Source organism: Canis lupus, chromosome 16 (assembly GCF_011100685.1).
Source record: "Canis lupus familiaris isolate Mischka breed German Shepherd chromosome 16, alternate assembly UU_Cfam_GSD_1.0, whole genome shotgun sequence".
NCBI classification, from domain to species: domain Eukaryota; kingdom Metazoa; phylum Chordata; class Mammalia; order Carnivora; family Canidae; genus Canis; species Canis lupus.
In genome coordinates, this window is record NC_049237.1 from 6,892,469 (window position 1) to 6,904,960 (window position 12,492).

At 36.8% G+C, this 12,492-nt stretch overlaps 1 protein-coding gene across 2 annotated transcripts in view; it reads right to left on the reverse strand.

The window, feature by feature from the left end:
* Window positions 1-11,740, reverse strand: part of MGAM2 (maltase-glucoamylase 2 (putative)) — an 86,335-nt gene extending 74,595 nt beyond the window's left edge. Inside the window, exons 1-3 of one of the 2 annotated variants that reach the window (XR_005371225.1) lie at window positions 11,605-11,740; window positions 7,051-7,153; window positions 3,382-3,461 (exon numbers count right to left, since the gene is read on the reverse strand). Coding sequence is in view for 1 of the 2 variants with exons in the window: in XM_038559358.1 (XP_038415286.1) it covers window positions 3,382-3,461; window positions 7,051-7,153 (183 nt within the window). In the remaining variant the exon portion in view is untranslated. The remainder of the gene's footprint in view (window positions 1-3,381; window positions 3,462-7,050; window positions 7,154-11,604) is intronic. The other variant, XM_038559358.1, reaches the window with a different exon arrangement.
* Window positions 11,741-12,492: the final 752 nt, after the last annotated feature.

Consider the following 12,492-nt stretch of genomic DNA (forward strand, 5'->3'; position numbering starts at 1 on the left):
AATTTGATCAGTAGAATTTGAGAATTGTTTGGAAATTTATCTAATCTAACTTCCATTTGATATAGGGATTTTTTCAGTAGTGCCTCTGAAAGATGCTTAAGTTCTGTAAATGATGTGTAGCCAACTTCTACCAAAATCCAATATTTCACCCTTCATAGTTAATATTTTACTGCAAGGTTATTTCTTATGTTTAGTTAAAAATCATTCTCCAGGGGACACCTGGGTGGCTCAGCGTTGAGCGTCTGCCTTTGGCTCAGGTCGTGATCCTGGGGTCTGGGGATTAAGTCCTGTATCAGGCTTCCCACGAGGAGTCTGCTTCTCCCTCTGTCTGTGTCTCTGCCTCTCTCTCTGTGTCTCTCATAAAAGAATAAAAAATCTTAAAAAAAAAAAAGTTATTCTCCAGAAAGTTCCATTCTCTGAAACTTCATATAGCCTTTTAGATAAAATATTTCAAACAATATTAAAAAATTAGAAGGAAAAACAATCCTTGGTGTTATAAGACAAAGAAGAAGAAAAGTATATTGGAAAAAAAATTAAATGGTTATTAGTTGCAGTATCATTATGTTTAAGAAAAATCCAAAAGTTCCTATAAACAAACTAAGATAATTAATAAGCAAATTTAAGATTTCTGGCTATAAGATCAATATTCAAAAAATCAATTTTAAATCCATATGCCAACAATAGCTTAAATGGAAAATTAAAATGTAAAAATATTTATATAAAATCAAATATCAAATAGTTAGAAAAACCTGGAAAAATTTTTCAAGCCTCTACACCAAAAACTTCAAAATTAAAAATCTCAATAAATGAAAAAATATATCATGACCATAGATTAGAATATTCACTCTTATAAATATGGAACTTCTTACAGATTTATTCATTTTATGTGTACAGAATAAAATTTCTGGTAGATTTTTTTGAGAAAACTGAGAGACCAATTCTAAAATGTATTTATAAGTCTAAAGCGTTGACAATAGGCTAGGCAATCTTGAAGAAAAATAGGAATGATAAGGAGGACTTACACAACCACATATCATGACCTTTATAAAGCTATACTAATCAACACAATGTGATATTGGCAAAAGAACAGACTGATAATGGAACAAAATAGATGTTCCAGAAACAGGTCCTCACATATAAAGACATAATTTACAATAAATGTGTCACTACAATGCAGAGGGGAAAAGATGGTAATTTCAATAAATCATGATGGATCTATTAAGGATTCATGAAAAAAAAATGTTCTGGACTTCTACTTGATACCATACACAAAAACAAATTTTAGTTTGATTAAAAGTCTAAATTTGAAGAATAAAACAATGCTTTCAGAGGAATGTATAGGAATATATTTTTCTAACTTTGGAGTAGGTGAGAATTTTTAAATAGAATACAAAATGCATGTTAGACCTCTTAAAGTGTATTTTAGTAAAATTAAGAACTACTTTTCACCAAAAGTGACCATTGGGTTAAAAGTCAAATCACAGAATAAGAGAAGATAAGAGATTTGTATCCAGAATATATAAATTACTACTACAAAGCAATAAGAATAAATGAAGAGCCCAGCAGAAAAAAACTGGTTAAAAAATTTAAAAGACACTTCATAAATATGATTATCCATGTAACCAAGAAGTATAGGAAAAGGTGTTTAACTTCATTAGTCATGTGGGATGTACACAGCATAGGGAATATAGTCAATAATATTGTAACAACGTATGGTAACAGATGGTAACTATACTTATCATGATGAGTATTGTGTAATATATAGAAATGTTGAATCACTATGTTGTATACCTGAAACTAATAAAACATAATGTAAACCATACTTCAATATTCAAAATTTTTAAGTGAAAATTACATTAAAGAAAACAAAGAAAAAGGAAAAAACACCAAAAGAAGGTTAGGATGCAGAGTAATTGCTCTTATATACTGCTACTAGGAGTGTAAATTGGTACAAATATTTTGAAAAACTATTTTGCAAGATCCCCAAAAGATAAACATGTATATTTCCTATGAACTGAAAATTCCATTTTTAAAGATCTTATTTATTCATTCATGAGAGACACAGAGAAAAGCAGAGACGTAGGCAGAGGGAGAAGCAGGCTCCCTGTGGGGAACTTGATGTGGGACTTGATCCCAGTACCCCAGGATCATGACCTGAGCCAAAGGCAGACACAATGACTGAGCCACCCAGGTGCCCCTAAAAATTCCATTCTTATGTATCATTATTTGCCTAGAACATAACTGTATACTTAATAATTCAAGAAGAAGAACTACAGAAACCACTTAGAAATAATAGAAAATTTCAGCTGGCCAATTATATAATTAACATGTTATGTTGTAATCGAACACAAATGTATAAATATAAAATAAATATAATAAATACAAAATAATCATTAGTAATAAAAGGAGCACCAATTAGAAAATATAATGGATTGTATATACAATAGAAACTAAGTACAGGAAAGATCTAGGGGGAAAAAACCCTCATGATGCATAGGTAATAAAATGCATATCAAGAGAAACACAAAACCTGATTGAGGAATATACATACATTAAAAAGAGTTGATATGGTAAGACTTCCTGTTTTTAGAATGGGAAGATTCAAAATTATGGAGTTATCAATATTTCCTAAATTAAACCAAAAAATCAATGCAGTCCTAATTAATATCCCAATAGGATATTATGGGATATAGAATGTAGAATATGGGGGAAAGAAATAAAATCTAAACACATATTTCCTTTCTGATAAAGTCACAAATTACAATTAAACGGAGTTTAAAGAGTTGATACTCTTGTGGTGACTACCCAGGGAGAAAATCTAAATTCTTTAGCATATGTTCATTTGGAAGATCTGTTGCCAATACACCATTTTATTTTTGTTTTCTTGGGTTTTTTGTTTGTTTCAAGTTTTTATTTAAATTCTAGTTAGTTTACATATATTGTAAGATTGGTTTGAGGAGTAGGATTCAGTGATCCACTTAACACCAATTTTAGAAGGCTCTTATAACAAGTCACTGGAGTTCTACAAATGACTAACTCAATCATCCATATGTGTTTGATGGCCTCTATTTTCAAGCAATACATGGTCTAGCCCACAAACATTTAACCTTCCCATAGCTATCCTTGGAATCACACTTATGACACATTATGAACTCCCCCCTCTACTCTGGACTTGAGACCCCATGAGCCAACACTCTTAGTTCCTTCCAACCTATCCTGCTTCCACAGTGTTGCTGTTTATTTTAATAAGGTGAAAGAGAAATGACTCCAAACAAATCAGAGGCCCATAATCCCCTCCACCACCACCCTTGTCCCACTTCATATACTCATTTCTGTAAATAAAACCCAGCAGACCAACATCAGGGAGCCCATTTCTCTGACCTCTGTCACCACCTGGCCAGGAGCACAGTCTATCCTCTCTGATTCAGGGATCTCTGGGCACTCTGGAGCAAATGCAGTCGCTGTATAGGAATTAAAGGAAAAATATTGAACATCTGAATGGTAATCAAAATTCCAAGAAGGATGCAGGTGAAGTTATAGACTTTCAGCCAATTCTCCTGTATTGACCAGTATATTGATCCCTAGTAGCTAGTACCTACATGTACATACAAGTGCTAAACATATTTGCCTTTTTTTTGTTTTTATTGAGATATAATTCATATGCCATCAAATTCACCCTCTTAAAGTGTACAATTCGATGGCTTTCAGTATTTTACAAAGTTGCGCAACCAATCACCACTATCTAATTCCAGAACATTTTCACCATCCTGAAAAGAAATCACATACCCATTAGTGGTCATTCCCCATCCCTCCCTTCTCCCAGTCTCTGGCAAATGCTAATCTGCTTTCTGCCTCTATGGATTTGCCTATTCTGGATATTTCATATAAATGGAATCATAAAGTATGTGGTCTTTAATGTCTGGCTTCTTTCACTTGGCATAATGTTTGCAAGGCTTATCCATGTTGTAGCATGTAACAAGCATTTCATTTCTTTTTATGGGTGAACCATAACCATAGTATGGATATAACACTAAAAAGTCCCCTCCAAAGTTGACGCACATTTGGGTTACTTCCACTTTTTGACTATTACACAGAATTCTACAATGAACATTTCCATACAGGTTTTTGTGTGAACAGACGTTTTGAATTCTATTGGTTATATATCTGGAAATGGAATTGCTAATTAGTACGGTTAACTCTAAGTTTTTGAGGAACTGCTAAACTCTTTTCCAAAGGGACTGCACAATTTTCCATTCCCATTAGTGTGTCCTAAGACAGTGTTGCCTAACTCGAGGTCAAAATATTTGTGTTTTCTTCTTAGAATTTAATGGGTTTGGCTCTTACATTTCAAGTCTTGATCCATTTTGAGTTAATTTTCCTATGTGATTCAGGTGGGGATCCAGTATTATTTTTTTTTTTACATGCTGATATCCTGCTGTCCCACACATTTGTTTTTTGTTTATTTTTTGCCTTTCTTTCCCCACTCATTTTCAGCCACCTGTGAGGTAAACTAGGTAGGTAAATATTATTGTCCTCATTTGGACAAAGATCTTCACTCAACATTGCTATTTTTACTTTAGACTTTGTCACTTCTATGAACTCCCACCCCCACCCCCGCCACCTGCCAATGTAACATCAGAAGTAGGATCTGGTTCAGTAGGCTCTATGAGCCAGTCAAAACCCAGAATTCCATTTGAAGCTTGAGTCAACAGTTATTGTAAGCATAATAGGTCTCCTTTAGTATCTTTGTTTCTATTCAAAAAAAGACATCAAAACAACTCTCCTACCTTTATGGCTCTATACTTATTTGTATATATATTTAAATAAAATTTTATTTTAAAATTGCATTAAAGACTTAAATGTAAGACCCTTGAAACCGAAATTCTTAGAAGAAAACATATGAAAAACACTTCATGAGATTGGTCTTGGCAAGGATTTCATGGATATGACACCAAAAGCACATGCAACAAAAGTAAAATTGGACAAGTGGGACTAAAAAGCTTCTGCACAGCAAAGGAAACCATCAACAGAATGAAAAGGTAACATAAAGGATGGGAGAAAATATTTGCAAACCATCTATCTGAAAATGGGCAAAATTCTAAAATATATAAGGAATGCCTACAACACAATAGTAAAAACAAAATAAACAAAATGAATCTGATTAAAAAATGGGCTAAAGACTTCCATAAGCATTTCTCCAGAGACACACAAATGGCCAACAGAAAAGAAGCTCAATGTCACTAATCATCAGGGAAATTTAAATCAAAACCACAACTAGATATCACCTCACATCTTAGGATGGATATTATAGAAAAAAAAGAAGAAAGATAACAACTGTTGGTGAGAATGTGGAACAATTGGACCCTTGTATGCTAATGGTGAAGTTGATGCAAATTGGTGCAGCCATTATGGAAAACAATATGGAAATTCCTCAAAAAATTAAAAATAGAAGCACTATATGATCCAGCAATCCCACTTCTGGATATTTATTCAAAGAATTCAAAGAATTGAAATCAAAACTTCAAACAGATACTAGCATCCTCATGCTAATTGCAGTGCTATCCACAATAACCAATATGTGAAAACGACCCAGGTGTCCATCAATCAATGAATGAAGAAAACGTGATGTGTGTACATATAACAGAATATTATTCAGCCATAAAATAAGGAAGGCAATCTTGTCATTTGCAATAACGTGGATGAACCTGGAAGACATTATGCCAGTGAAATGAACTGGTTACAGAAGGACAGATGCTACATGATTCCATTTATATGAAGAATTTAAAATAGTCAAAATCACAGATACAAAGGCTAGAATGATAGTTTCCATGGCCAGAGGGGAGGAAGAAATGGGATGTTGCTAATTAACATATATAAAGTTTCAGTTACACAAGATGAATAATAAGTTCTACATATCTGATGTACAACATCATGCCTACGAATGATGGTACTGTCTTGTACACTTAAGAATCTATTAAGAGGGTAGACCTCATGTTGTGTTCTTATCACAATAAAAAGATTTAAAAATTTCCTTTTCAACTCATGGAAGCATATCTTCAAGAAGCATCTCTAAAGAAACCCAACGTATAGAACAGGTGAAAGTGGAATTTTATTACTCTGCATGAATTAGAGTGTGATTTAAGGTAAATGCCTTAGGGTAAATGCCTTCACACCTTCAGGTGTGAAGATCTAGTTTTATGTTAACTAAAATAAACTACTTATTCATGTACATTGGATAGTAATCTCATAGGATTTGTTACCCCCAAAAAAATTCAATAGGGGAAAAATACTAATAGACTAAAAATAGTTTATATCAATAGTTTTCAAATCATCTTTCAAAGACATAATTGTTCCTAGAACGCGCCCTAATGTTTATTGTGGAGAGTGCTGAAGAGAGATTGAGTAGGGTTTCTATTCAATGCTCGCTTAAAATACATGTCTGAAGTGAGTTTTAGCAAGCAAAATAAACTTCAAATTCTGTTTTAATTAAGGATATTTTTTTTTGTATTACACATTATTTTATTATTTAGAGTATTGTGTACATAGAGGAGAAAGTGTTCTGTTGGATGCTTTTATGTGAGAGAAAACAGATTCAAAGGTATTGATGAAGAAATCACAGCTATTTCAATCAGAATATGGGCTGGAAGCTAATTGTAATTAATATATTTAAGCCAAGTTAATCAGCCCCCAACTTGCCTATAATCTAATTTCCTTTTCCATAATGTAATGGGATTAGGTCCTGTTGCCCCAACTGTTCTTTCTTTTTAAAGGTTCTATTACTTTATGACTGGACACCTGATGAACCTAATTTTGCATCTTGTTAAACTTCATCAAATGGGATTTGGGACCCTGAATGTCACTAGCATTCAAGGTTTTGTTGTGGAAAAAGAACACTTGTCTTTTGTCAAGTTTTGGTTGCGGATGTGGGTTGTGAATCATGCAATATGCTGCCATACTGAAAAGCAAAAGAATGAAATGATGTCCTTGGCATCCAGAGGGGACTTTCTTTACCAATCCTTCCAACCCCAAAGCCACAAGCATCCTCCTTACCTTCAATATTCAACACAAAAAACATCAAGAAGATATCTAAGGCCAGTACAGTTAGGAAGAAGATGATCAGAAGGACTTCCAATATAGTGAGTTTCCTTGCCATCTAGATGGACACAGATAATGAGAGTTAAGCAAACCGCAAACCCCATCAATCCAAAAGGACAGGCATCATGATTAAAATGTGAACTCATCTGCAAGATGACTTGATTACAAGCATCCCTCCTTACAATATCAAGAGACTATTGGTTTCCACTCATCACAATGTTTACAATTAATTCTAGTCTGTGCACCCAACACCTCTAGAAAAAGAGCCCTTGCCTTTTTTTGTCTCTGGAGGGATTGAATACTGTCCAAGGAGAGCATATATCAGACATAAAGAACTAGAGGTAGAGAGTGAGGAGTGGAATGGAGTACAGGAGGGAGACAAGGGGTTAAGGTGCCTCACAAAGCCCTTTTATTTTTTTATTTTTTATTTTTTTTTTACAAATCCCTTTTAGATGCCACTTTGATCCTCACATCCACCCTACACAGTAGAGTGGAGGGTCACTCTCAGGGAAGGAAAAAGTAACAAAACCTGAATCCTAGTCTTCTTATTCCAATTCCATGCCACGATGGTAAGGTGTTTAGTTATTTAGAAGAGACTAATCCTGTTAAAACTCTGGTAAGAAAAATGAACCGAATCCTGATCTCCAGCACAACGTTTGCTTGCGTGGTCACAGTACACAAACTCACGTAAATTTGGTGGCTCACCCTGGCCCTGCCAATCATGCATCCATAGACTCAGGCTTTAAAATATTTGGTGGATTGGAGTGTGTAGTGATCAGGGAACCCAAGAACTTTGATGCTCGTCCTGGCTTGCATACTAACAGGTGGAGGCGTTAGCTATTTGGATGTGCATTTCTTCACCTCCAGAAGTCAGGTTCTGGAGGTACTCTCATTCTTCTGCTCTAGTTATAGTAAATCTCACATGCTTCGCAATCCCATGACAGCCCCACCATGTCATTCCTTGACCAACTCTCCACCATCTTCAGTACTCTTCCCACTGCCCCTACACACTGGCTATTCCCTGGAATTTATCACTCCCCAGAACTGTTCCACTTGTGAAACTCCTAGCCTCTACTTACTATTTACTGGGCAGAAGCTCATTCCCTTTTACCCTCTCATTGCACTGTTTCTTTATTCTTCGATCACATTGAGGCTTCTGTTCTGTTCCACTCCCTCTTAATCTTAGTCTGTTCTGGCTATTATCCTTCCTTGACGTAGTCCTCAATAGCTATTATTTCTCTCATCTTCCTTGCTCCCCTATATGCTAAGTGAATCCATACAATGAAACCATTGATCCAAACTTCTGCCTTCCGGGTTTATGTGCTCAGCGCAATGTAGATGGCCTTGGGTTCGTAATCTGACAAATACACGGGGCCTTCAAACTGACTGACAATCTTGCCACCTTCTTTCATTCTTCACAGGAGAAATTTCCAACACTAATCCTTGTTTTCAAACCCAACCTTTGTCACCTATGGTGTTACTCTCAGCCAAAATCATCCCCAACATCACAAATAAAACAACTATTTTTGCAGAAACTATTTCATCTCCCTGCTTCTCAACCCAAACTTCTTTATAAAAATTATCCATATCTAGGTAAATTCTTATCTTTCCCCTTTTCTTAAAGGAAGAGTTTTCCCTCCTCTTGTCTAAGCATAACCCTTGTACCTTTTCTGTAGATCCCACACACTTTGAATTTCTCAAAAATCTTGTTCCACCAATTATCCTTCCTCTTTCTTGCATTAAAACCTCTCCCTCCGAATGTGCTCTTTCTCCTTAAAAGTATCCCAAATCATCCTAAACTCTGGTGACGATTCTGTGTCCTTCTCTACGTACCATTATAACTTTATTTTTCCTTTTATAGCTAACTTTCCAAAAAGATAATGGAATGCTATCTGCATTACCTTCCTCCTATATTATTGGCATGGCTTCTGTTTCTTGCATTCCACTGAAATTCCTCCTGCCAAGGTCACCGGTGATTGAGCTGCTAAATACAATGGGCGCTCTCTTAATCATCCAGCACTATCAACCACTCCTTCCTCTCTAAATTTCTCCATGTTTGGATTCCTTGATTATCATTTAATCTTGGTTTTCACCCACTTTTCTGGCTTTTCTTCAATTTTCTTTTAGTCCTCTGTTTCATCTAGTATTGACACTCCCTATATTTTCAACATAGGTCTGCCATCCCCTCTTTTAGCGAGCTCCACCATGCATACGATTTCATATAACACCCGAGGACAGTGCAATCTATATTTCTAGCCCAGAGATTTATATTTATATGTGCAACTGCCTATTAGACATCTCACCTGGATGTCCCACACACTTAACCAAATTCAACATGTTTGAACATGTGTTCATCTCTCCCCATACCCCAGTCCCAACTTCCACCAATTCTGCCCAATTGGCCTCTCCTCAAATAATATCTTGAGGAACAGAATCACAATTTCATTAAAAAGTCTGCGTAACTTTTTTGACTCCTCTCTTTCTTGTAGTTCTCATAGCCAGTCACCAGTCAGACTCCTCTCCCAATACTTTTCAAATCTGTTTCTTCCCCTGCATCACTACTAGAAATGTTTTAGTTGGGCCATCATTTCTGAACTGTGACCTGAACTGTGACCACAGCTTTCCCACTGGCTCCTTGCTTCCATTCTGCAGATGGATTCATCTTTCTACTGCACAAACAGGGTTATTTGGGTTTCCTATATTCAAGTCCTCAGTGGTTCTTCAAATAATTTGTAAACTCTTTAGCTTTGTAATCGAAGGTCTTTATGACATTTCCTATGCCCACCTCCCCTGCCTCTTCTCTCCTCTACGTTCTAGCCACACCAAACCAACAACTGTGTAGTGATAACCTTTATTTTTTTTCATTTTTATTTATTTATGATAGTCACAGAGAGAGAGAGAGAGAGAGAGAGAGAGAGAGAGAGGCAGAGACACAGGCAGAGGGAGAAGCAGGCTCCATGCACCGGGAGCCCGACGCGGGACTCGATCCGGGGTCTCCAGGATCACGCCCTGGGCCAAAGGCAGGCGCCAAACCACTGCGCCACCCAGGGATCCCAGTGATAACCTTTAAATCCATGTGAACAAAGAATTTTCTTTCTTTCTTTTTTTTTTTACTTCACCTCTCCTTTAACTGCATTTCCCTGCACCCCTGTTCTTCTCAGCCCTGGCCCAATGCCATGACCATTTCTATTAGTTTTTCCATATGCATCTAGTTTCACTTTTATATTGAGGCAGGATTTTGGTTAATGTGTAATGAGCCAAGTAAAAAAGCACCTTAGTTCTGAAATGGGGGTAAGGACCAAGGATCTACAGATAATTTGCCAAGGGAGGGGGGAGTTAGGTTTGGGATTGAAGTTAGAGTGTATTAACTATTTTTTCCTGTTAGCCTAAATCTATCAAGTTTGTCTCCTCTAAATTATTCAAAAGTTTACTCTAATCTCCATATGATATATATATATAATTATATATATAATTATATATATATAATATATATAATTATATTGCTATGATACCCATACATCAAAGTTCACCAGGCAGGCATTATGATTCCCATTTCATGTAAATGTTAAGGAACTTTGCCTAGCCATGGTTAGTGGTATAACTGAGGCAAACACTAAGGCTCTGCCTCTTACACTAGTCTTTGAGTATTCTTGCTGTCTCCACAATGTCTCCTACACTTCAGAGCTTACAGATCTAGAGGCTGGACCTTCAGTGGTGGAATTTCAGGCAGTGAAAGAAGTCTGACGGATCCACCCCACAGCAAACAATTGTCACTCAGCTTCCCTTCTCCAAGCACTGTGTCTCTCCATGAGGAGACTTTCCTTTCCGGCCTCTACAAACCCAAGGCAGCCACCTATTCCACAATTCCTGAATCCTTGGGGGAGCAGTTTTAACACCTGTGGCTCAGGAAGTTCAGGATACCCTGGGGACAACCTCAAGCATTTTCTTGCCACAAGAACTATTACCATCTTGGCAGATTGCAGGTAGATGGGGATTCCTAAAGGTACAAAGTCTCTGCTACTTAGACACTCTTCCTACCTACAGCCACATTATCAACCACAATTTTAGAAAAATTAAAATCCAGGTTATTATTAAAAATCTTAATGATTGTATACCATTTCTCTCTCTGCCCAAAGAGATGCATCCACTCTCTTCCCAATCCATGTCATTTTCAGCTAGCTTCCAGAAGGGAATACTATTTGTTTATTCTTTCCTGTTTTAACCCAGTGAGAGAGGAACATCATGCATCTGATTTTCTCCATCTGTTACACACACTCACACACACACACACACACACAACACACACACACATATCCCTCTCCTGTCCAGTAGGCCTGTGACTCCATGTGCTATCTCATCCCTTATAGTTTCTGGAAAAGGAAGAAAACATCAGGTTCAGAAGAAAAGTGCGAGTTGTCCAGATCATGTAGCAGAGCAGATAGGGGCATTTATAAGAAAAAAAGAACACTATTTATTCAAAGCACGACATGCATAGGGAAAAGTACTCACCTCATAGCCGTATCCCTTTATTTGTTGCGTCTATCCCTCAGTGGTTCTTGAGGAGCACTGAGCAAAGGTGAGAAGGCTGGTGTCGCCAGCTTCTGCCAGGATTGATTTATTGCCCTGTAAATCTGATGGCGATTGGAGGAGAGGAGGGCATTTTGCAACTGACCATAAAAGGGCCCTTGCTTTCCTGGTGACTTGGAGAAAGCTCCATTTGTTAATAAAAGAGGAAGGTGGGGTTTTATTCTAATAGTTATGCTTCTTCTGTGTTCCTGTTCATATCCAATTACTTTGCTTGTCATACTACGTTATACCTGCTTGTCTGTTCCAGTGGCCTAAAGAGTCCAGGAGCTGGTCATCTTCAGTCCTACATGCAGGTCCTGCCCAACACCTGTAGTTTTAAATATATAGCTATTTGTTGAATAAGTAAATGAAAGAATGAATGTCTCATGCTTGGTTCAACCACATTGTTCCTTTTTCCATTTTGTCTCCCAAAGGTCTCTTGAATAACTAAGCTTTCCATTAATTTAAATAAGCCTTCCCATCAGTTATTCTCAATAAAAAAAAAAAAAAAGCACCATCAAAGTAGACATTATATAATCTCAAAGGGGGAAGACATCTCTACTGGAAATTTGTCATGCTCTTTGACTGATCGGCACCTATAAAAAATTTCTAATATTTAAGGAACTTTCCACCTTGAGAATTCTGACTTTCCAAGTAGGGGGCTAGAAATTCTCTTTCACAATCTCCCTTTCAGCCAAAGTAGAGGCAAGTGACCTGTGCTCGGCCAATGAGATGTGACCCGGGAAGAAAGTGGAGAGAAGGAGGTACCATGCAGAATCCAGGATGGTGAAGAGACATTGTTTCAGAGGCAGCAGGGACTGGGAACCTAGT